This window comes from Oryzias melastigma, linkage group LG2 (genome assembly GCF_002922805.2).
Source record: "Oryzias melastigma strain HK-1 linkage group LG2, ASM292280v2, whole genome shotgun sequence".
Taxonomy (NCBI): Eukaryota; Metazoa; Chordata; class Actinopteri; order Beloniformes; family Adrianichthyidae; genus Oryzias; species Oryzias melastigma.
In genome coordinates this window covers 17,615,638-17,642,061 of record NC_050513.1, presented here as the reverse complement: position 1 = coordinate 17,642,061, position 26,424 = coordinate 17,615,638, and the positions used below count along the sequence as shown (strand labels likewise).

The 26,424-nt window shown below is 40.5% G+C and overlaps 1 protein-coding gene across 2 annotated transcripts in view; it reads left to right on the top strand.

Moving 5' to 3' along the window:
- Positions 1-26,424, top strand: part of LOC112156658 (aryl hydrocarbon receptor) — a 61,824-nt gene that overhangs the window by 6,705 nt on the left and 28,695 nt on the right. Inside the window, exons 1-2 of one of the 2 annotated variants that reach the window (XM_024288919.2) lie at positions 8,237-8,371; positions 24,440-25,231. Coding sequence is in view for 1 of the 2 variants with exons in the window: in XM_024288918.2 (XP_024144686.1) it covers positions 8,184-8,371 (188 nt within the window). In the remaining variant the exon portion in view is untranslated. Of the gene's footprint in view, positions 1-8,183; positions 8,372-24,439; positions 25,232-26,424 lie in introns of those variants that run through there. The other variant, XM_024288918.2, reaches the window with a different exon arrangement.

Below are 26,424 nucleotides of genomic sequence, written 5' to 3'. Positions count from 1 at the left end.
CCCCACCACCTCCGCCGCCTATAGCAGAACATCTACAGTAAAAGTCCGAAAAAACAGGACTCCTTCTGGGCCGACCTTTGACCCCTGTTTGGTTTGAGCTCTCTGTGCATTTCCCTGTGCTGTCGGTAATTTGGAAACCAACGCTTTCCCACGTCACACCGTGAAAATAGTGGATCTGGGTTTGAGAGCTTGTTGATTTTGAAAGAGGAAGAAGGTCTTGTGCAGAGGTCACTGGTATTTTTCTCAAAAATACAGTCTGAATTCTGCTGCAAGAGACAGAATTTCCCTCTGAAAACACAAATTCTCGCTTGTGTACAGAACCACGTTCAACAAATGGCTAATTATGGATCTTTGTGTTTGCCCATGCCAACACCTTCAGAATTATTTCATCAACCGTTTAAGTCATTAATTAATATTAAGTGAGGTATCTTCAAAATTCAAATTAATATCTAAAAAAACAAAGCAGGAAAATATGAAGGTATTCCTGAACTAAATAGTCTAATTTTATCAGGGATAGGCGATATATCATGGCCGGTATCGGGATCGGACGATATTTTTATGGAGAGTAAAATATTGAAAGTTATTACATGTTTAGGTTGATTTATTTTGGAATAATATTCCTTTTTTTAAATTATTCATAATTATGTTAAGTTACGGTTTTAAAGTTTTAAAATTGGCATTCTACTAGCTTTTGGACTGTTTTGGCATTTACTAAGATTTTTTAGGCTATTTTGTAGTTTATCTAATATTTTATCTACGTGCTAGCTGTTTTGGCTAATTTAGGCTTTTTTAAAAGTTTTTAGGCTGTTTTAGAGTTAGGCTAATATTTACACATTAGCTGTTTTGGCTAATTTAGGCTTTTTTTAGGCTCTTTTGGAGTTGCATAACTTGAGTTTATCGATATCGGACCAATACTAAAAAAAAAAAAAAAATCCCCCAATATTGTTTTATATAATTTATATTTTTGACACCTTGGATTCTTGCTCCTAATAGTTCCTTGGCACTGGGAGGTTTCTGTTTACAGTCACAGTCAGTAATTGTTCTGACTGTTTTCATGTGTATTTTATATTTAACAGAGATACATGGTGTTTCTAATAGATCCTTGGCAATGAAAGGCTTATGGTTTACAGTTACGTCTAACAGTCAGTAAAGGGTTTGATTGTTTACAGATATATTTTCAAAGTTTTAAAGTGATACTTGTTCCTATGAAGTCTTTTGCTGTGTGTTAAAAAGGTCAAGTATGATGTGATTGTACAGTGAAACAAAATATGTTTATTTCTCATAAAGAAACAAAAAGGAAATCTAAACTTTGTGTTATATTAGACACGTAAATATCGGTACCGGCAAATATCGGCTATCAGAGTTTTTCTGTGTCCACTTTTATTTTTCCAACATTTCAGTCCTTAAAAGAGTCAAATCAGGTTTTGCTTTGTCACCTGGGAACTTTGGTATCCTAGTCGGAATAGCATCATATTATTTTGACCATAAGGTGTGGCTAAAATCTGAATAAGAAAAAAATAAATCTAGAGCGAGTTTTATAATCTGGTATGAATGTACGAATTCTATTAAGTTTCCATCACCTTCTCTGACTAATCACCATCCTCTTGGCCCCTGTAGGCCAAAGATAGTGTCATACATTATACATCTTTGACTTTTGTTTGCTAATAGGCCCAACAATCTGGTGTTTCTTTTGGTCTAAAATGTTAACCAATAAAGCCCCAGACCCATTTTTACTTGCAAATAAAATTATGTGGAAAATACCACAAACCAAGCTGACCACAGAAAACACTTTAGATATTTGTCTATTACACTGATGTCACTATGGGTTCCTCTGAGTTAAATATGAAAATACGATATGTAAAGTAACAAAAAGGCTGTATATTAAGTACAAAATATGATATTTAAATTTTAAAAAATATGGATTCTAAAGTACTTAGAATAAGGTATGTAAAGTTTAAAAAAATTATATATTAAAAGTAAAAATAATAGGAAATACCAAGTTACAGTACGTAAAGTAAAAAAAGCTACAAAATGTAAAGTACCAAAAATATATTATGTAAAGCATGAAAAATGCGGTATGTAAAACTTGTGAAACATACTGTATGTATTATGCAAAAAGTAAGATATAAAGTTAAAAGAATATAGTATGTAAAGTACAAAAATACTGTAGAAAAAAACTGTAGTTAAAGTACAAAAATACTGTATGTAAAGTACAAAAATACTGTGCAAAGAATTTGGTACGTAAAGTATGACAAGTTTTTCTTGTAAAGTACAAAAATATTGTATGTAAAGCGTGAAGAATATGATATATAAAGTGCAAAAAATTTGGCTTGTAAAAGAAAGAAACATAAGGTCCAGAAAATGATATATACAAAGTTAAAATAAAAGAATATATAAAATAGACAAAATACAATATGTAATGTGCGAAAAGTAAAATAAGTAAAAGTCTAAAAAATATGGTATGAAAGTTCAATAATACTGTATGCACAGTATGAAAAATATAGTATATAAAGTGCAAAAATACAGCTTGGAAAGTACAAAAAATAAGTTATATAAAGTATGATGAATATGGTATATGAAGTACAACTAAAGCTTCTAAAGTACATAAAATAAGGTAAAAGTAATAGGATTTTTTATCTATCAAAAATAAATTATGTAATTACGTAAAATATGGTATGTAAAATCTGAAAAATATACTTTAAAGTTTGAAGAATATGGTATGTAATGTACTAAATACGTTTTTTTAAGTACAAAGACTATGCTTTATAAAGAATGAACAGCACAGTCTGGAAAGAACAAAAAATAAGTTATGTAAATTACCAAAAATATGTTAGGTTTAAAAAATACAGAATACAAATTTTGAAAAATACAGTAGATGAATTACGAGAAATGTGGTATGTAAAGTTTGAAAAGGATTTATTTAAAGTAAAAATAATAGGATATATAAAATAGAAATACAATATGTAAAATATGACAAATACAGAATGTAATGTCCGAAAAGTAACATGTGTAAAAGTCTAAAATATGTAGTATGAAAGTAAAAATATACTGTATGTACAGTACAAAGAAAACTTGGAAAGTACAAAAAAGGTTATATAAAGTATAAAGAGTATGGTATATGAGGTACAACAAAAACAGATTCTAAGGTATGTACTTTATGTAATCTGTATAGCAAAAAAAACATAAAAATACTGTATATAAAGTAAAAAATAATAGTATATGTAAAGTACACAAAACAGTATATAAAGTACGCAAAATACGAAAAATATGGACTGTATATGCAAAAATGAAGAAATGTAAAATCTGAAGAATACGGTTTATAAAGTATGAAAAGCACAAGTTGGGAAGTACAAAAAATAAGTTGCATAAAGTTCCAAAACTATGGAGATACACATCAGCACCGCAGTACTTCCTTCAATCGCACAACTTTCATTCAAGCTTCTTGAGGTGTCTGAGTTTTTGTGTCGAATCGTAAGAGTCGTGTGAATGAAGTGAAACGTGAATAAGTGGGGGAACACTTAGTAGATGAAATACAAAAAATATGGTATGTAAAGTTCTAAAATATGGCATTTTAGTCCGTGAATACATTTATTAACGGCTCCGGTTGTGGAGCTCTTTTTGTCAGTTTGGTTTAACGTAATCAACGGGCTTCTGGTTGGAGCAGATGTTGAATCGAGAAGCAGCTTTTTGCTTCATTGCTTGGCTCAATCAGAAGTGAACCTGAAGTCTGAAGTCTGACAGAGTGAGGATGTTCTATGGATCCAATGTTTGGTTTGGTGGTGAAGTCGGTCTTTCTTCATGACGGACCGGCGTCCTGGACATCGTCGCATCAGAAAACGTGGCTGAGTCACTCAAAGATGTCTGTGACAGATTAAATCGAAAAAGGAAAGCTGTGTAATCGGTTATTGGGCTGTAATGTTGCATCATGGATGGAATGAGAGGCGCATACCAGCTAATTCTTTGTAAATAATTGAAGGTTATGGAGACTTTGCTGTTCGCTCACATCTTTATGCCTTAGCCGGTCTGAATGTGAAACCGGTTTTAAATTGCAGGTATTATACCGGCTCGGATGTCTGGCTCCCTGAGGTGGGCGGAGCTCCGGCCGTCCGGCTTTGTTTTGCTATTCCTGTGCCACTGCTACAGCGCGGATCCAGGGCCGACTTGGTTTTTTCAGTTTTCCATTGTTCCGCAGAAAAAAGGTGTCGCTGCCCGGTTAAGAGACAAGGTGCCTTTGTGTGAAGACAGGGGCGTGTTTTCTTTTTTTCTCTCTTTTTCTTTCAGCACAACCCCTCACACACAAACGCTCAGTTATCGCTCGTACACGCCCCTTCCAGGACAGATCTGCCCGATAAAGTGAGGAGCAACAACACTCATTGTTCTTGCAGGGAGTTGCACTGTCAGGAATGTGGTGATAGCTATCTGGCTTTGATTTCAAGTCTGTTTGTCGTGGATTATTATTGGAAGCAGATGTCTCCTGTGGTGTGGTGGTTCAGGTGCTTTCATGTAATGAGAGCATAAATGAAAAAGAGAAAATAGCGTGGAATATCCCCGTTACCTGCTTTCCACTCCAGTTGCAGGAAACTGCAGTTGCCGTATTCCTGGGTTTTAGGACGCTTTCACACTGGATTGGTTGGTTCAGATTGGAGTTCTTGTCCTCTGATTGCTTGGTTCATTCAACTGAAGGGTTTTATAGAAGTGAACCCTGACCTGATATAAAGAGCCCCTATCTTCCATTACATCTTCAACACAAACCCAACAGCACCAGATGTTGCAGTTCCTCAAAAAACCTCTAGAGGCTAGTGTCAAAAAAATGGTAAAAAGTTGGATTTTACTAGGGATGCAACAAATCAATTTAGCCACAATTCTGTTCAAACCTGGATAAATTAAAATAAAACAGATCCTTTTTTAATTTGATATAAGTGACATAAGTGTGTTTTATTTTTGTTTTCTATTTTATAATCAATGCATTTAATTGTTTCTGTAATGAGTTTGAAATAATTGAGTGTTTTGTCCTGAATTTTTTCAATCTATGCTTGAAATAAACCAATCAATCAATCAATTTGCTAGTAAGTAAGTAGTAATCAATAAATGCCTTCCAATTAGTGCTGCCACCAACGATTATCTTAAAAGTCGAATAGTCACGGATTATTTTTTCCGATTAGTCGACTAATCTGGTCATGCGCAAACGATGTAAAGAATGCTTTAAAATCACCTCTTTAAGTATTTTTGGAGCTCAAATTTGAACATTTTTAGGGTTTAATGTTCCATACAATCAGAGGTCAACCATTCAGAATTCATTTTTGGTGTTCAGATTGTAACACGTCAGAGATTTTCCGTCTACTCTTTGACAGTGCATAAATATAGAGACCATTGTGGACAACAGTGCCTTTGAGCAAACGGATGGTCCAATAACGTGTTGGTTTCCTGGCTCTCAGAAGTGAAACGTGCATGAACACCAAGCCTCGTGTGCTCTACTTTTGACTTTTTTGGGCTAATCTGTCAATCTCCCTCTCAGAAGGACTTTAGAACACTCGTAGCAATTTATTTCTCGTCATTTTTATCATGATAAACTATTTCTAGTTTCAAGAAGTTTGCAAATGTTTTGCTTTTGTAGCCAACCGACGCACAGCTGCCTTTTTAGAGCCATTTATCATCAGTTCAAACTGCTGGAGTTAAGTGTAGGCATCAGAAAAACAAAGAAAAGGGATTTATGTGAGTTTAAACGGGTTTGTTGTGTTGGACAAAGTGTTGTTTTAGTTTCTGGCTTTACTGAGAACGTTCTGCCAAAGGCGGACGACGATCCATCGAGCGACAAACACTAAACTGATGCCAGAAGTCGGATAAAAACAGAGAGACTGGGTTAAAGTCTGCTGTAACCATGGCGATGACCCTTAGAACCAAACACTCTCTAGAACTCCTGGAAATCCAAAGTTTCATAACTTGACCATGATGACCTTAAAATCCAACGACATCATCTCGGACACGAACTCTGACCTTGAGCGGCTCATTTGGACCTACGTGCCTGAACGCGTTGAACCTCCGATCAGATGTTTGTGTAAACACGCCGAACAGGTCGAACTAACGCGTGTTTACAGAACCCGTGTTCCACCTGGCTTCATTCAGTCTAAACTCTGTCATTGTTCCTCCTGGAATCTGTCAAACAAGAAACAAAAAGTCAATTTCTTTCTTCAGGCCCAGCAGATCAGTCACCTCACTCTTTATGTGGTTCATGGAAAACCTAAGTAGGTAAATTCAAAACGTAGTCAAGACTTCAATTGTGTAAAGTAAAAATGTCAAAATGACCCATTGTTGGGTCTAAAACTGACCTTAAACAGAGCATGTGACACTGATTTACCAGCTAAATCCTGGTGTGACCCATCTTTGACTGTGTGGTTGTGGTAGCATAACCCTCCCAAACGCCTTTGTTGTACAAAACGCTCAAACTTTATGCTTTAGGGTCAGCGTCACTATTCACCTCTTTCTACGGTAGCCCTGAAGTGCAACAGATCACTCAATGCAAAGACATATTGAAGTTCACAGTAACAATTCAAAGAGACAAACAAAAAAGTTATATTTTAGAAATCAAAGCAAAATGCCATAAACCAAAACACAATTTAAAATCCTGTTTTTTGAGTTTTTAACATGTCTGTGTGGCATTTTCTAATGAAAGAGAACAAATATGATAAGAATTGTTTGAGCATTTCTGAATATTTCTCCTTTAAAATCTCCACCAGACTCCACGGAGCTTCTTGATGTGACCACGGAAATGTGAACGGCGGCTCATTTGACCGTAAAGGATTGTAAATCAATGAAAGAGCATTTTGATGTTAGCTTTCATTATTTTATCAAGAACTCTGAGAAACCAATGATTGAATGTATTGATCACAGTCAATAAACATTGGAGAATTAGCTAAAAGAGTCTTTGGTGAACTGGAAGGAGAAGAATCAGGATTTTGGAAGAAGTTCTGCCAAAGAAGATCTTCACTTGCGCGTCCAGCTGACATCCAGATCAGAACCATACGGCTGGAAATTACCCAGATTGATGGATGTTTTTATGTAGCAGCGGTGAAGATTTACACTAGTGGGACACAGAGCTGTCATAATTACAGGGGCGGAGCTGCTCAGCTCCAAAAGCCACACCCCCTCAGAGAAGACTTTGGAAATAGAGGCTTGAGATCGACATGAAAAATGTCTTTTTAAGACATTTGGGTTGTGGGATTTTGGTTAAAACGTCATAATCAGAATTAAAACACTACTAGTATCAATTTTTTAAAACTAATAGGGAGACTTTAACCATTTGTTTTGTTTTCTGGAATTTTGTTGTGATTGTCAAAATGTAATTTTTTTTTATTATTTGTTTTGGATTTTTAATGGTCGTTAAGATTTTTTATGGCATTTGTTGATGCGATTTGCACTTCAGGGCCACCGTACCGTGCCGGTGTGTCTTCAGATTGTTGCTTTATCTGCTTGTGTGTGGTACGAGTGTGCTGGAGAATCTAAAGTGTGCTAGAAAATGTGGAGTCATCTACAACAACAACAAAAACGGTAAAAAAAAAGCAGATCTGCCTCCTTCAGTGATCTGAGCGTGAGGAGGTCTGCTTCGAGTTACGCAGGGGCCAGCGGGTTCAGGCATGCGTCGGTCCAAAGCCCGCAGCCCGACCGCCTCCCTGAATCATCCCCGCTGGAAGGTTGAAACAACCAGACGGCACCGTAAACCCCTCCACCACAAACTCGGATCGTTTAGCTCAAACATTTTTCAAATTAAAACCGAGCTTGTGAAGATTTTCAGAACTGGTAACGACAAACGGACTGCTCTTCCCTTCTTTCCAGTCCACGCGGAAATGTTTTGGTCTGGCGCTGACAGCTCACAGCTGGTAAACAGGTCCCGGAACAGGTGACATCAGCCTGCTCACCTGGTCTCCGTGGAAACGCGGGACACAGGGAGCCACCTCTGGAGAGGCGAGGTGGTCGGGCTTTGTTGTTTTCCACTCGGCCGTTTGACGCCGAGCAGCTGCGCCAAAAAAACAAGCGAGAGACAAAGACACGGACAGATCCGGGTTCAGACAGCTGCCGCAGGGCCAGATAGTGGAAAAGTCCACGCTGGCCAGAACCGGCACTTCTGGAAATGTTAAATGTGAAGAAGGAAAAGAGTCTAAAGTTCTGATGTGTTCTGATACTTCCAGGCCCAAACCTCCCCCGCTCAATGGCACCAAGTCCAACCCGTCCAAACGCCACCGCGACCGCCTCAACGGCGAGCTGGACAAGCTCACGTCCCTGCTGCCCTTCAGCGACGAGGTCCGGGCCCGACTGGACAAGCTGTCGGTGCTGCGCCTGAGCGTGGGCTACCTGAAGGTCAAGAGCTTCTTTAACGGTGAGTCCGCCCTAAAAAATCAAAACTTTTATTTTCTTTTTCTTTTTAAGGACTTTTATTTTGAAATGCCACAAGAGGAAAAGGAAGATAACCTCGGATTTCACTTGAATTAAAAATAGTAGAAGCTTCCCTTCTTGGAGTTTCACACAAACATCCGTTGATCAGAACCGCTTTCAGTTGCAGGAGATTAACCACGCCCCCACGGGAGGGGAGGGGGGTTCCTCCTGAGCTCTGAAGATGTGGTGTATTCCTGTTCCTGTGTCACTAAGTCTGACTTTTGTTCTCTTAAGTGGGTTGAAAACCAAACAAAAAAGTTTGCTAGCTTCAATTTCTCACTGGTTTTATTTCATTTTCATATTCGGTCATAAAAAGTGCTTTTCCAGTTTTTGTTTACTGCCGTGTTTACCGGAGTTAATTGGCATAACGGCATCCTTTGTTGAGCGCCTTTCTTGGTTTCAAACTCTGTTTGGATCTGTGGGGAGAAAAATGGAAAGTTTTCTCGACAGCTCTTTGCTCATGGCAATGAGCTGTCGTAGGTGACTTTACAGAGACACTGATTTCAAAGAACATTTTCTACTATGAGTTTCAGGAGACGGCGTCCTGCATTTATGAATCTGTGTAGATAGAGAGGAGGGCCGTGCTCTGTAGCCTAAAAAACTAAAAAGACAGATCTCCCCCGTGGGGCTCGCCGGATTATTTATGTGAAAGTGATCCCTGCTTCACTTCTGTCATCTCCAGGGTTATTTGAGTTCTCGCTGAACTTCCTCGCTTTGTTCTGCCGCCTCCCGTGACAGAAAAAGCTGCGATTAAGTCCAGACCGCCAGAAAGACGAGATTCTTATTTCCAGTCCAGAAAGAGGAAAAAGTTGGACTTCTATTTACGGCGGAGTTTGTTTGAGTTGTCAGGTGTTTTTGTTCTCAGTCTTTGGGGTTCATTTAATTATGAATCATGTATTAGTTCTGTGAAGGAGTCAGAACTAAGAGCTCAGATCTAAAAGTGACTGGATGATGAGTTCAATGGCTTCTGGAATAATCAGGAATTTACACACTGAGAAGTTTTAGCTGCTATAGACAACCGTCAACCTCTCATTGTAAAACAATGCCTGAAGATCTTCTGTTCTTCTTCCTTCTTTTCCTGACCTGCTAGCTTAACCCTTCAATGCCAGAGCTTTTGCTAAGTTCTTTAGCTTAGATATTGAGGCTGAAGTTAGCGTCTGATTTTTAGCTTCCACTTTGACAGCTATGAATTAAAGGAAAATCCAAACCACATTTAGCTGTTCCTACATAAAAGTTAGAGTACCAATAACGTTTTAAACAGCTGCAGATATTTTACAGGAGGTAAAGATACTTTACGTTGATTTCGTAAGCACTTCATAACTGTTTGGCATATTAGCGTAAAGCTGCTTTTCTGCGCTGCAGAATTCGCTGGAATTACGTTCATTGCGTAAACGGTTGGAGAGTTGTTGTTGTTGAAGGATTTCAACTCCGAAGCTCAATCTCCAACGTTAAAGGGTTAATGAAAGTCACAGAGCGAGTGGGTTTTTACTCTAAAGTATTGACCCAACAATTGGAGGTTTGGATACATATCTGAAGAACTGAGCAGGCTGCTTGCAGGCTGTTTGCAGGCTGCTCATAATAGTAGATGATTCACCAACAGACAGGAGAAGTGAAGCCGTCTGCGGGTCTGAATTCAGACGACAAACCACAGAACAGACTGGCCCCCGTGTATCGGCGTGGTCTGGTAACACACAGTTCTGCTGTTGGACTCGCCGTTTCTGAGCGGCTGCTGTCTGTCCTACCAAGCCCCGCCCCCTTCCTGTGGGCGCTGCACCCCGGGCTCCTCTTCCTCGACGGGCCTTTTCCTCCTCGTCTCCAGCGCTGAACTTTGGAGCTCTCTGATCTCCAGCAAACGCAGGAGGACTTTGCTGTTTGCACTAAACCATTCCAGTGACACTTTGGTGCACATGTCAGACTTTGTAGAAATGTTACACTGTTGTGTAATTTTGTTCATATGTCAAAAGTTTTGTGTGCATGTCAGAGTTTTGTGCATACATTAGACTTTTGTGCGTACTTCACACTTTTGCCCATACATCAGACTTTTGTGCGTACTTCAGACGTTTGTGGTTGCTTCAGACTTTTGTGTGTCCTTTAGAAATATGTGCGTACTTTAGAAATATATGCATACTTTAGACTTTTGTGCGTACATCAGACTTTTGTGGGTGCATCAGACTTTTGTGCGTACGTCAGAGTTTTGTGTGTAGGTCAGACAGTTGTTCGTACATCAAACTCCTATGTGCATGTCCGACTTTTGTTGTACTTCAGACTTTTGTGGTACTTCAGACTTTTGTGGTACTTCAGACTTTTGCATGTGTGTTACACTTACCTTAATTTGCCAAACTTTTGTAACCAGAGACGTTTTCATTGTTGTGTTTGTCGCAGTGTTTGGTGGTCTGAGTCGGGTAAGAGGATGTCTGGCTGAGTCAGTGCAAAGGAAATGACTCGTAGGTGTGAATGTGAGTGTTAATGTGCTTTCAGCATCACTAATGCGCGCTCTCTAACTCGGCTTTTTCGTCTTTTATCTTTGTCTTCTCAGTTTATTCAGTGAATCTCTCTAATGGTCTGATAAAAGCCGAAACCAACCAAACAGGACCAGATCAAAGGACGGGGAGAGCAGTAAAACTGAAGAAGTCCATAAAACTAGTCTTACAAGATGATTTTAAGATTGGTAGAACACAGCTGCACTTTAAACTGCACTAAACATTTTTTTACACCGATTTGGTTTGTTTTCTTTATTTTGTATTTGGGCAATGATGACATTAGCTAACTGGCTTTGATTCCTTTCATCTTTTTTATGTAAAACCTTTGAGTGTCAAAGAAAAGCTCGAATGTTCTAAACCCTCGGACAGTAAGAAGTCAGGAAGTGGTTCTTGTATTTTTAGCTCTTGAGCTCTGAACCATCTGGGAAAAGAAGCATATTTGCCACATGCTGTAACTTTTTTGCTCTGAAAAATGTCCCACAATGCACCAAACGGTGTATGTCAAGAGCAGAAGAAGAAACTCAATTTTTTTTTTTTTTTGTGGCCATGTGGTGAATCTGTGGGTGATCAGACCAGAAGCTGGGGGCATCACCAACTCATCTTCGTTTTAGTGGCGTCATTCTGTATTGAAGACAGTAGGTTTGTGGTTGCTGCAGCAGTCATCTTCTCCATTTACAGCAGCACTTTCAGGTATCATTTGTACCCGGACCGTTTCACAGTTTCTTTAGGAGGAGGGGGTGAAAGGTTGAAAGAACAACAGGTGGTGCAATAGTCGGTCTGAATGCTGCAGGGTTGCACAACTCTGCATTTTACCCCCGTAAAAAACGGTCGTTTTACGCAAATTTTGTTGCATAGGCAGGACCATGAACACACCGATCTGCATTTTTTTTATTAATTTTGTCCCATAGCAGTCATGGACTGTAAGGACCATAGTGCCCAGTGAAAATGAATTTTGGGCGTAGTGAAAAAATCCCACCATAAAAAGGAAAAAAAAAAATGATGACATCACAGTGGCCAAAACCTTCAAATAAATGAATGGGGTCAAAAAATAACATGGGACTCAAGAATATCTCAAAATACACTAACAAGACCAATGCACACATGTTGGGGATATTTAAAGTTATTACGGGATGGCAACAGGACCTACAGCTTGTTGTCCATTTTGTGGCAAAGTGTGAAAAAAAAAAAGTGGGAATTTTAAGATTTTCGCACAATGTGGGAAAACAAAGCTTTTCTTTGAGCAATCTTCACAAAATTGCAGACACATGCCACCATGTCAAGTCCACAACCAAAGTGGTTTGGTTTTGAATTTTCCAAATATATCTTCAGTACCAGGTAAAAGTTTGAACCGCTCCCAATTCCCTGAGCATTGTTGGGAAGCTAATTTGCAAAACATGTACATGAACATCTTAGGAATGTAGGCTCAGTTAGTAAAAAGAACCTCTGTTGCTAAGGAAATCTAAAAAAATACTTTTGCTGATTCTTCTAAAAATGGTATAGACCTATTTTTTACCCCAAGGTAACCAAAATATAAAAAGGTTTCTATGGAGATAATTTCATACACGAACTCCTGGCTCCAGCTGAACGAAATGATATGTTATATGATATGATCATCTTAGGAATGTGGGTGCGGTTAGCAAAAATCCTTGGTTGCTAAGGAAATCAAAAAATGTAATTTTGCCGATTCTTCTAAAAATAGTATAGACCTGTTCGTCATTATCAAGTGATCATAAAGTGAAATGGTTGCTATGGAGAAAGAACCAACAGAGAAGCCACCATTTTGGAGAAAGTGAATAGAGAAGATATGGAAGAGGTGTAGAATGAACCAGAAGTTCTACTTAAGATTTTCTATAGATTTAAAGATAAGCTGGGAGTTCTGAGTCATTCCACTCAGAAATTATCCTACCTTATAAAGAAAAGAATTCGGACACAGACTTGGTATGTTCTTCTGACAAGAATCCAAGGAAGGAGGCTTTGTGGACCTCTCCTTTGTGCTGTTTCCATGGCAACATGGGGAAGTCATGGGAAGTCAGTACCGACTATTTCAAGGCGATTTTCACTTGAAACATTACAAAACAGAGGAATTCATGTTAAGGTTTGGTCATTGGACGAATTAGCTAATTTTTGTTTGTGGCGCCGTATGCAGCGAACAAAGACAACCCGCAGAGTGAGGGCTCATGGGAAGGCTGGCGGGGAACCGGCAGGGCAAGGACGAGAAACAGATCTTCTGTGTCCGTCCTCGGGGCCTCGAGCATCCCGAGGGCAGAGATGCCGGGAAATACCCGGCGGTTCGATCCCCTAACACAACACCGGCATTGTTCGCCAAGCGGGGCCAGACCTCCTCCGCGATCAAATGGGGGAGTCGGCTTTCATCACCAGCGTCTTCGATCGGGTCTTCCTCCTCCCTCCGCGAGACCGCGAAGTCGAGGCTTTGTTACATCCTTCATAACAGCATCTGACATGTGCTGCAGCTGTTCTCCAGCACATGTTCGACTTCATTAATCACAGGCCGCATAAACACACATGTGCCGCCACTTGTGTGAGCCCAGAGTTTCGCCGTCCCCTGTCAAGGTTCGGGAGTAACCGCAGAGAAACTCAAGAGATCGCCCACTCCAAACGGTCTCACGGAGACGCGAAGCAGAGATTTAGAAATGTCCACAGCAGTCTGCAGAAGCACCACAGATCAAAACAGGACATGTACAAGGCGACACGCTGCCTGTCCACCAACAACAAAAACACGCAAGAAATGACAACCGGCTGCAACTTCAGCACTCCAGACTCTCCGAGGAATCAGATCAGTTTCCTAACAGCTGATAAAGACAGATTTACGGCTCCTCTGAGGTGTTGGAGATGACAGCAGGGAAGTAAATTATGATGGATCTGCTCAGGACCCGCCTCTGCGCCGCTTTCACCTGTACGAGAACAGAAGGGAATCCTTCGATTTCTTGGAAGTCTGCGACCATTGAGATTGGAGCTGAAGGGATGTGATGGACTCTCGTCTGTCGGGCTGCAATTTGTAGCCTCAACTTACTGAGGAGAACCCTCACACACATTCCGGGACGTTTGATTTCCATCTTTCCTTTCAAAGGACTCTTCCTCATTCTTCCCCACACTCCGACAGGTTTGCCCCGCATTTCAGAGCCCAAACCTCGTTGGGACTTTGTAGTTTTGAACGCGATGTTCCGGACATCGCTCAACAACCTTCCCGTCTTCTGGGTTTTGACGGACAGGTTGACACGAGGCGACGACAGACACAAACTGCTGACGATTCGACAAATCGTGGAACGAATCCGCACTGCAGATGTGGAGCTTGGCCCGTCAGGAAACAGATGCCTGCCTCAATGGCGTCCCCCCTTGAATCGAGTCGAACACTGGGGCCTGTCTCAGAAATCGTGGTTACGATTCTGCACCCAGCCTTGACTTTGATATGTTTTCTGACGGGAGGTTTTTCTCGTCCTCCCTTGTTTTCTTTGCGTCTTTGTGTGCCGCTGAAAGAACATCATCCACCACGGCCTTTTGTTCAATGCAGAGGAAGAGGAAGAGGATTAAGGAAAGAAAAAGACAGAGAACTGGTTTTTGTCAGAGCGTGCACATCAATATTTGTATTGGCAGAAGAGACCGAGACCGACGGAGCAAACCGGTTCTGTTGATGCAAGCGAGGGCGGCCGAATGGATTGAACCCCGCAGAAATCCTGCAAACGTCCCTGGAATAAGTGCAGCTGCATCGCCGGCGTCTGCGATAACATCGAGCCTGCAGACCCTCTGCAGCCACAACAGAGCAGGCGGGTGGAGACCTGCCCAGGCATCCGGGGAGCACCGGGAACACCTTCAGTCCCCAGCACTTTGGGACAAAAACATCCAACTCCTGGACGCTTTGGTCCACGTGCTCGCCTCCTGTTCAGTCCAGACAGCACTAATCAATCACACGTGTCTTTGCCGTCCCGTCAGGAGAGCGATCCGAAAACACAGTGACTCAATGCTTACTCAGTTTTTACCCAGAACGCCCTGCTCCAAACTCATGCTGGGTTTAAGAGGAGTCTCACCGCAGATGAACTCCGAGCACAGCGGGCCATAAAAGACAAGCAAAGAGCTTCAAGACTTTCTGTTGTCAAAGTCTTCCCAGAGGTCTTTTAAGTATGATTCTACTGTTTTTAGCCAAAATCATAAAACCTGGGTCATTTTCTAGGACATACTTTCTGCAGAGCGGCAGGAGATCATTAGAAATTAATCTTTGAGTTGTTCCCCTTCGGATTACTGAGAGTTCTCTGCGTACGCGTGTTAGCCCCGATCTGTAACAGCTACCAGATCTGTAATGGCTATATAACTTGCGCGTGAGCAAATATTACGTCACTTCCTCTTTTAGTCCAACAGTAGCTCCGTTTCCATTACACATACGCGTGAAATTTTATTGAAAATCTAGAAACGTTTAAAAATGTTTGTAATAATTTCTTGTAGCGCCAAGGCACTGATCAGCTAAGCGGGGTGTCCAGTTGTTTAAAACTTGCGTTTTCGTTTGCGAATTTAGTATCGCAAATCCAATTTGTGCAATTTCATAGTCAATGGATACATAGCTATAGCGACAGTTAAGTAATCTGATTTAGATTTTCTCTCTTTGTTTATTTTTTGTGTGTTTGTTGTTTCAAGGTTGTAAAGCTGGTTGTTCATAATCAAAATGTTAAAATATTTTAAAAAGATCAGATCCTGGTAGCATTTCCAGACAGTTCTGCCTACTTTGCGATTTGTAGTCCTATGCAGAACCCTAATGTTTCTTTTTAAGGCTCAGGATCGCAGAATCCTGCACTACAAATGTTTTCAGCATTTTCATCTTTCTAAACATTTTAAGAGATTATTATTGTTATGATCATCTAAAAAATGCTTTAGAGGAAGTGACGTTGTAGATCGGGGTGCGACACCCTATAGTTAACATTAGCCAAAAATGCAGTTTTGATCCAAAAAAACTGTTTGGACAAGGAAAACTAAGACGTATGTGGGTTTAGTCTGAGGAAATTTTCTCAAATACGATCTGTCCCCAACTCGTCACATACTGACAGTTGGTTAGGGACTCCTCTGCGTCAAGAAATGACGTCTTTTTTGTTTCTTTATTTTTCGCTGGCTGTTCCAATTAAATCACTGGCCCCCAACCTCCGGCTCCGCCAACCGGTCCAGTACTGGTACCAGTTTGCATCTAATACCGGTTTGGGTACCAGTTCTGGACGTGTCCTGAGGACCAGTACTTGTCCGGTACCGCATCCCGAGGGTTGTGAACCCTTGATTTTACGAACAGCCAGCACGTCACAAAAGGATGAGTTGGGGACACTCAGAATCTTATTTTTTAACGCGGAGAGGTCCTTAACCAAACGTCAATATGTGATGAGTTGGGGATGAGAATGTGTGGGCTCCTGATTTGACTAAATAAATATTCAGAAATGCAATTTTAAGCTAAATTTTCTTTATTTTTGTCCTCCATCATCAGTAAAAAACTAGAACATGTTAAAAACACCAGAAAATAAGATTTCCATCATATTGGGTCTTTCAGGAATCCGATCTCTGCCCAAAGCCAGGTCACCTCACTGTGTGCAACTGTCCCCCCCCACGCAGGAGACAGCGTCGCGTCAAAGGAAGCCACCTCAAACCACATAGAACCTTTCACCCAAAGGGCTGCACGCCCTGAACTCTGTTCTCCGATCAGTTTTCCACTCGTGGGCTAAAATGAAAGCTCGAGTCTTTGCAAACGAGATCAGCCGTAGACTGGAAGAGAAGCAAATGTTCGGATTCACCTCATTAGCTATTGTAAAGACTGGTTGTGACTCCTCCCACTTCAGGACAGCAGGCCCATTTGGTGTTTGAAAGACGTCCAGCAATGAGCGAGCTCCTAAGAGTGGTTCACAAAAGATCAACCAGAGCCAGTCCAAAGACCAGACGAGACGGGGTTCTGGTTTTAATCAGAATTCTAGCAGAACTTCCTGTGGTCCAATCTGCTGGATATAAATCCTTGAATGCGTTTGAGTTAGTGAGATTCAAAGTTCTAGTCCAAGTGTGGACTTTTGGGTTCTAGAGAAAGGAACCAAAGGTGACTGTCAGCACTTGTTATTTGTCTCTCATCTGTGTTTATCTGGAGGAGGAAGTAGCATTTGTCACAGGAAGTTTGGGCGGAAGGCAGTCAGAGTGCAGACAAAGGTGTGTGTGCTAACCTCTGATCCAGCTTCAACCATGGGGCCAAGCGTGGCTCCGGGGGGGCCCGAGGCGAGGTGCCGCGCTCGCGTCTGCTGCGCTTCCGGCGATTTTTTTTCATTCGAGACGTGGAGCAAAGATCAAAGTGAAGGCTTCCTTGTCGTAGCAGTGAGGTTAGTTGTTCTTGATGTGCTGGTTTCTAGAGGGTTCTATGACCCGTTTAAGTCATGAACGGGTCATTGTTGACCCCGATGGGTAGAAGAGGCCAAAGGTGATGAGGTAAACGTCAAATGTTCAGAAGGAAACCTTTGACCTGGTGAGGATGAATGGAGCAGAGAGGGCAGGACAGGGTGCTGCACGCCCATCCCGCCTCCTGACCGACCTTCTCACCTCTGGTTACCTGGAACAGGTGTAACTCGACACAGAAACGTTGCTTGTTCCAAGTATTTCTCCCTCCTTCAGGAGATTTATTTAAAAATAAACAGCCTGTGATATGTGAGCCTCCTAATTAGCCACAAGTGCCCGGGCAGCTGGTCATCCACCTGTCTGGATCAGCCAATCAGGAGCGAGGGCTTTGGTTTGACACTCGCAGGAGCCGGCGTTAAGGTTTGGGACGCGTCTGGAGCTGCAGCGCCGCTTTCTTAATGACAGGGAATCCAGTTCTGTTAGATTTTTACGATGGAAAATTACGGGCAGGCGTCTGGGCCCCGCCCCCTCCGCTCATGAATGAGAGTTTACATAGGCGGTCAGGCGAGTGGCTCATTAAGAGAGCGAGAGAGAGAAAAAAAAGTAGAAGCTGGCGGAGAAACCGCAACCAGAGCTCCCGTTCAACCTCACATGAGGTCCCTCGCTCAGAAATCAGATTGAATCACATTTTTTTAACCAATTAAGCTATTTTTTAACTCATGAATGAGCTGCTTTCCCTCTTATATGCAACAAATCTCACTTTCCATGACTTGTATTTAAGATTAGTCTTTTAATGTGATTTTTCTCTAATTATTACAACTTAAAAAAAGAAATTAGAGGTTAAAATTTTTACAAAAGATTTCAGAGTGAATTCTTCCTAGGATTCAATCAAGAATTGTAGAACCCACTTATTACCCAGTGAAAATGAGTTCTGAACAAACTTTGAATTGACTACAAGATCAGCCTAAATGTTCGCTACTGAGAGTAAACTCACTCAGATTTTTCAGAAATGTTTTCTAGAAGTTCTCCGTTATTAGCTGACAGTAATAATGTCCTTGTGAAAAGTCACATCCTTGTTTTTCCAGCTTTGTTGCTGCAATTGTAGCACAGCAGTAAACTGGCGCCCAACTTTGCGTATGCAGCAAGCTAGCGTAGTGATGCTAGCCTATATAACTCATTCGCTGTGTCCGAATTCTTTCCCTACTGAATTCATAGTTCATTATCCTTTGTAGTGCTGTCCGAATATACAATTCCAAAATAAAGTCAACCAAATTTTCTAGAAGTCTTTGCGAAAAACTAGATGCTCACTACATTAGCAAATGTAGACTACAATGCATTGCGGTCGGACAATATTTGTGGAAAAATAAACCTGTTTGAATGTAATTTTCTTAATAAACCATCGACATTTTCGCCATGGGAACAAAGTTGAGTCACAAATATACACTAGACACTAGATAGTCCTCCACTTTAGTGTTTTAGTAGTTAAGTATAAGGGTAGGACATAACCTCTGTCTATAATCACAACTGAAGTTTCGTTGACCTTTGACCTCGGGAAGAGGTCGCCATCTTGAATTTTCATAAAATATCAGCTTAAGTACCGGCTACAATTTAAATTTCCTCCAAGGGATTTTTGTTCTTCTTCTCCTAACTCCCTTAACAACTTTGAGAACCTTACTTAGCAAAAATGTTGGATTTAGGAGTTGTCGACTTTAAACGGCGTTAGCCTGGTAAGCTAGCAAAAGTGTTTTTCCACTTGTTCCTTGCACATTATTAACGGGAATATTGTGAAAATTTTATGCGCGAAAGGTTGGCTCAAGCTGAACAAAAAATGTGATATACAACACAAACAAATGAGGAATGTGGGCGTGGTTAACAAAAAACCTCAGTTGCTAAGGAAATCCAAATGTCTACTTTGTTCGATTCTACTAAAAATTACGTAGACCCGCTCATGAACCCCAGGTGACCAAAAAGTTAAATGGTTGCTATGGAGATTAAACCAACAATAAAGACGCCATTTCGGAAAAAGTGTTTTTTGTTTCTTTTTTATGAATTTGTCATGTGAAACTATGACTAGGGTGGCAGAAACAGAGGGGGAGGGGCTTGAAAAGCCACCTAGCCAGTGAGGAGGGGATCAGGAGGGTCAGTTAGCATCTGCAGGTCTGTCTGGTTTTTCTAACACAGCATTTTTTAACCATAATAAGCTAAATATAAGAAAGGCTGAACATATTTAAAAATAAGTTTATTTATCTTTGATTCTATGGTCCACTGATAAAGAGAAATGTGTCTCAGCAGAACTAATGCTAGCATTATGGAAGACGTCTGTGTTGATGTTCAGTTCCAGAGGAGGCCCATGCAGAGCCTGCAGCTTCTTTGAATTCTAGCTTGATTTTAAACTAAAAAAAAGTTTTTATTTTCAGATGTTAAATCCCCCACAAACCCCGTCTTTGTCTGCGGCCTTCAGCTCCTGCCGGCAGACCCTGGTGTCCATGTGGGGTCACTGCAGCTGCTGCCGGCGTCTCTCAGCGGCTGCAGACATGTGGCGGCTCGTTTCAGAAGCCGCCTTTAGAACTTCTAATTGTTGTTTATCAGAAGTGCATCAGACCAACCAGCTCCAGCACAGAGAGAGAGGGGGGTAGTGTAACAGAATGCAGCTCGGCTGGCATTGACTTAAACCCCCCCCTGATAAAATCGGGACCACGCTGGTTCCTCAGAGTTCACAGGTCACAGCTGGGAAGAACATGTTTTGCGTTATGTGTCTACAGTTTTACTACAGTTTAGAACAAACAATTATCGTACCTAATATTTCACTTAAAATACACAAAATCGTATTTTTTTGAAGTCACAGTTGTTGAGCATCACCGCTAAGACAAGATCCCAGAATGAGAACAGTATGAGAATATTGAATTGGAACGCTACTAGAACAAAGAAAGAGAAAACTGGGAGAACACAGAATGAGAACACACAAAGAGAACAGTCAGAGAACAATATGTGAACACTACAGACTAAGAACCCTTCGCAGGAGAACCCCACATGTCTCAGCTCATGTTTTATGTTCTCAGAGCAGAAACTCCTCGCTGCTGCTCCTCTTGTTTACATACTCCAGCTACCGCAGATGAAAGCGCCGCCGCAGTTTCCCACCAGCCCGTTCAGACATGCCTGCAGAGTGGCCGGCCTCGCCGCCGGGCCTGAACGCCAAAACAAAGGCTGCATTTGTGTAAGTGCGGCGCACTCAGAAAGAGCTGCAGCGATTCTGCAACGACATGGATCTGCTGCTCCTGCTGGATTGAGGAGAAGATCAAGTTCAGAGGAACTCAAACGGATTGATAAATCGATGTAGGGTTTCCTTCAAAGTCAACTTCTCATCTGGTTTGGGTTAGGTGACAGAAACCTCCATCAAACAAATTAGTACTAAGTAGCGTGAAGCTTCTGTGATGTTTCTGCAGACGGCCCCCGCCCTGCAGTTTGTAGGCGGGCTCTTCTCTTCCTGGCAAGCCGTTTGTTTTTGTTTTTGTTGCCGCCCTTCCTTCTTTCTTTCTTTCTTTCTTTCTTTCCTTCTATTATCCTGTTTTTGCTGCATTTCTTCCTAATATTTTTAGCTGGGCCGTGTGTATTTTTAGAGGAGCCACACATAAAACCTGAAGCTCTCCACTGTGATGCTAGCTAGTTAGCTAGGGCCATTTAATATTTTTGTCACACTCCGAGTTTTATTCTGACTTCATACCGACTAAAAGACAATCTAAAACAAGTTAGTTCAAAAATCCATCAAAACTGAAACTGAAAAAAGAAAAATGTCTTAAAGTATTTTGACTTTCATTTGGTTTTTAGCTACATATTGGTTTAAAATTTCCCTTTAAAAGCATTGAATTTCCTGTATGTACATGTTTACAGCAGTCTGTGTGATTAAACAGAAAGGATAGTTTGGTATTTTTCATTATTTGTTTTAACTAAAATGTTTTTACATTAACTCTGAGCCCCTCTGCATAAAAGCTATTAAATATTTTTCCCTTTGAACACAGATACAGTTTTTCTTTTAGTGCAGGTCGATCTGTCCTCTAAAAACAATGTTACAGAATCTGAACCTCCTCTACAGACTAATAACTCAATAGAACGGACAAACATGTTAGTTTCTGGTCCGAAGGTCATCCTTCTAGAACTTCTTAAACCCTTTTAACACCAGAGCTTTAGCTCCAGTGTCGACATTCTATGGACTACCATAACTCTTCAACCGTTTTGCGCAATCACTCTAATTCTGACGTGGAGAAAAGTGGCTTTGTGCCATTATGCAACACTTTATATTTGTAAAGTTGTTGACTTTCCTTGAACAATTGTAACTCTTTGACCGTTTACACAATAATGTAATTTCAATGTATTCGGACGCAGAGAAAGTGTGCTGATTCATGTTGATCGCGTAGATAGTTGGAGTCAAAGTAGGTCAAAGAGCATATGTTATTTAGGTGTCGACATCTTAGGAGTTAAAGGGTTAATCACATATTATAACTTTGTTGCAGTGTTTGTACATGTCACGGTCCTGTTTTACACTCAGTCTTTAGAAAGTAAATCAAATGAGGTAGAAATATTCCCCACTTTGAATAAACCTACAGGAGCATCAGTCACACAACTACAACTTTATAGATGTTAGCTAGCTAACACGTTAACAACGACATGCTAACAGCAAGGCGATAGCTTAAGTTGAGCCTCAAACTTTGAAGTAAAAATGTCATGTGAAGTAAGAATTATTGTTTTAACTCATAATTTATAAATGTATCTTGAGTAATTCATTGTTACACTTTTACCATAAATCAGTGGTCTCAAAGACAAAGACAATGGACCAAAGACATAGACAATGGACCAAGGACATAGACAATGGACCAAAGACAAAGACAATGGACCAAAGACAAAGACAATGGACCAACGACAGTGGACCAAAGACAAAGACAATGGACCAACGACATAGACAATGGGCCAAAGACAAAGACAAAAGACCAAAGACAAATAAAGTGGACCAAAGACATAAGCAATAGACATTGTAGATGTAGACAATAGAATGGACCAAAGACATAAACAATAGAACAAAGATGTAAACAATGGACCAAAGTCATAGACAATAGACCAAAGACATAGAGAACGACCCAAGACAATAGACCAAAGACATAGAGAACGACCCAAGACAATGGACCAAAGACATAGACAATGGAACAAAGACATTAACAGTTTATGTAAAACATATATTTGGCATAAATGGAACCCCATACAGCCCAGCTTCAGCCAGACTCTGCCTTCAGTGACCCCACAGTAAACTGAGTTTGAGAACCCTGCCACCCATAGAACATATATGTGTAACAATAAAACACGCACAGATGAAGCAAATTAATATTTGGTTCCGCCTCATTCCTTTATTATTGATGGCATTTACTGTTCAAACCTATAAAATTTAACACACTGATGATAAAAGTGTTATCACTTTTAATGTCAACATTAAAAGTGTTGGTTCCATTCCACCTCAGTGGATCATTATTGTTTTCTCACAAAGCCAGTAAAATCCATAAACTATCTTCTCTGATGAACCCATCTCTTTCCGCAGATGATTTGTTGCCTCATCCTTTTAAAACCAATCGCAGTTTGGATGATAGCTTGTAGTCGTCCGGCGAATTTCCAGGATGGAAAACGGGGTTTTCCCACAAGGTTTTCCATGGCACCTCTGGTCAAAACGCACCAGGGAGAGTCATCATCATGGTGCTGTAACTCTACTCTGTCTTGGACCGCTGAGGCCCGGAGAGTTCTGTGGGGAGCCACAAGTACACACCGAAGTGCTTCGTTCCTAAACTTCATATTTCTGTTATGGAAAACTAAATGAATCCCTGATGGAACCCCCCCTCCAGAACAGACGCTTTGTCTGCCGATATCTGAGAAGAACAGAGGCAAAACAGAAGCTTTTGTTTCTTCACGTGGCCAGTAAGGATTAGTAAAAGTAGATGTTTGGCTTTTGGAATTTGAAGAAAAAGTCATCAAACCAACTTTTACTTCTAAGCTAGCTCTCGCTTTTGGCCCAAAAAAGTACAAAAAACTCCCCAGAAACTGTTATTTCTTCACCTACCTGTTCTTTTCAACAAACCTTACTACAAATATTGATATATTTAGAAACTCCCTCTTAGCCAAACCCAACAGTTGGTTTAATGGATCTATGGTTCCTGTAGTTGGGTTGTCGAATGTTCTCCTTTGAGCTTGAAGCTCTTCTGTGACAGCCTCTTACCAGCTTTTGGCCTTGAGGTGAAAAGATTCAAAGCTTCAGTCAAACATTTTCTCCAACTTTTCCTGAGTTTAGAGGTTGAATTTCTATTGTAATTAAACATTTCCTCACTTTTCTGTATCCTACAACACTCTGGTTTCCTTAAAAACTGAGAAAAAACACTGAAAGTCAAACCCTGGTTGTAATGACAGAGGTCAAATGTTTCCTGTTTGAACACATTTTGGTCCATTCCTCCATGCAGATCTTCTCAAGAGTTGTGATGTTTTGGGGCTATCGCTGACCATGGGATTGGACTCCCTCGGCAGATTCTGTATTGAATTGAGGTCCGAAACTAGCTAGACCATTCCAAAACGTGGAAATGCTTCTTTTGAAGCGACTATTTCATTGCCCTGGGGTTTAGGGGTAATGTCAAAACAATCCAACCACGTTTCATCCCTGGATATAAGATAGTTTTTTTTCCCAGAATCTTACCATATAGGGCCACATTCATTCTTTCCTTAATACAAATCAATCATCCTGGTCCAAAAACAAACCCAAACCATGATGTTCCCACCTCCATGCTTCACAGTGGGGGTGCAGTGATCTTCAGAATTCTTCCCTCGAGTGGAATTTCTACCAAGGAGTTCAATATTTTGTCGTTGTGTGTTACTATAGTACCCTTTGCTACTCTTTTCAAATCATTGACCGACCAGTTCCCCCAGCGTCCTAAAGGTTCGTACCCATCGGGTAAAACCTTTCATGGAGCCCCAGGTAGAAGGAGATTGTCTGCGATCCAGTTATCAAGGGCTCCAACTGTTGATCTCTTCTCACCAATTTGCTTTATTGTTGTCAATTTGTTACCAATTTAGTCTCTGGTGTCCTATGATAGCTCTTTGGTCTTAGTGGAGAGGTTGCAGTCTTGCTATTTAAGGATGTATTTTTCGAACAGATGACATTAATGGAGGAACTGGTTGGAGAGTTAAAGAGATTCTTAAAGAAGAAGGGACAGAGTTCTTGCTTTTTGGAAGAAGCTAAGTACTTATTTTCTGCTATATTAGGCAAACTCTACATTGACTGTCTCACAGATGAAATTGTATTCATAATGAACACCACTGACCGAACTCGCCTTGTTCATTTGGTCTACTCGTCTCTAAAATGCTCCCCATGAGTCTGAAATTGAATGTCAATAAAGTTGCAGACACTCTGCTGTCACTGAGTCAGGTTTTATGAACCCTACAAGCCTCAGCGGCGCATTTCCTCCTGGCGTCCCTCTTATCTCAGTAGTTTAGATAGTTGTAAAGAACAGGATGTTCAGCATGTTAGGAAATCGCCCCCGGGCTGCAATAGTTGCGTAATTTCCATCTGAAATCCCGCACAAGTAAACTGCAGTTGTTGCTTAATGAGAGCAAATTTAGAAGAACTCGAACATTGACCTGTTCGGATTAGAATATTTTGGAAAAACAGCGAATGGGAAAAAAAGGGAATGATGTGAAATTTGTTTTTCACGTCACATCTCCCGTAAAGTTCTAAAAAACTGGACGAATCAAAGTAAAAGTTGATATACGTCTGGTGAAAACGTGGCGTCAGTAGAATCTGGAACCGGGTTTCTAGAAAACACAAGAACACGATGTCGGACAACCCGAACAACCTGATTTTATTTGTTTACACTCTCTACACATTCACTAATGACACGTTTTTTGTTTTTCTCTTTCATGTCTGGTGACCCCCTTCACACCTGCAGGTAAGACGACCCGTTTACCTCTAATGCCTTGCTCATTTCCACATTTCCCCGTTTTTGTTTTGTGGTGTGGGTGATCAGTTTACGTGGGATTTGGCTGCCGACGTGCAGAACAAACCGACCCAGCCTGTTGGACGGCATTCAGTGTCCTCGCATGTTCAGCTTTTGTTCCTTTACCTAAAGCTCTGGCAGCGTGGAGTCGAAATCCCGTCACTGCAAGTTTGCATGTTCTTGGTCTGACACGTCACGTGACTTTTAGGCTTGTAGGCGGAAAAAGGAAGTAGTATTTTTCTATAACTACAAAGTGACTTTGGGCGTAGTGGAGTTGCACAGACAGAGAGGGCAGTCAGGTGGAAAACAAGTCGTTCTTTATGTAAACAAATCAGATAAACTGAAGGTGGTGCAAAGGCGGCAATCTGGATAATGTAGTGAAGAGATGATGACCGGATTAAAGGAGGTGTGTGAGCTCAGACAATCGTCTGGACAGACGTGACAGAAGAACAAGAGAGCGAGAACGACTGAGACCTGGTAAAGGAAGGCAGGCAGAACCATGACATTTACAAAAATAAAAGCTGGTTAGCTATGAAATGTTGTTTAAAAAAACACACAGTTTATCATAAAAAAACAAAGGTGATTACGAAATTTATTTACAAAATAAAAACACAAATTCATTTATAAGATAAAAATTAGCTTTCTACAAAATAAAAGATACAGATTTACAATAATATGAACTGTTATTTACAAAATAAAATACAAGTTCATTAAAAAAAAAAAACTATTCACATAATTGAACCTGGTCAGCTATAAAATAAACCCAGAGCTATTAAACTTGGTTGACATAACACATAAGTCAATTTTTCAAAATAAAAGCTGGTCAGAAACAAAATAAAAGCCAAACCCATGAGCCAAAATAAGCCTAGTTCTTAAAAAAACAAACAAACAAAAAAAATGGCAAGACTATTAAAAGTAATAAGAATAATATAGTGTACTACAAAATAAAATCCAAAGCTATTTACATACTTTAACCTGCTCATTTACAAAATGAAACAGTTAACAATTAGCAAAATAAAAGCTGGTCTTCTACAAAATAAGCCATGTTATTTCAAAAAATATAACACAAGTACATAAAAAAACGGGTTAGCTATTAAATAAAACCCAAAGCTGTTTACAGAAAACTGGGAAGATTCAAAATAAAG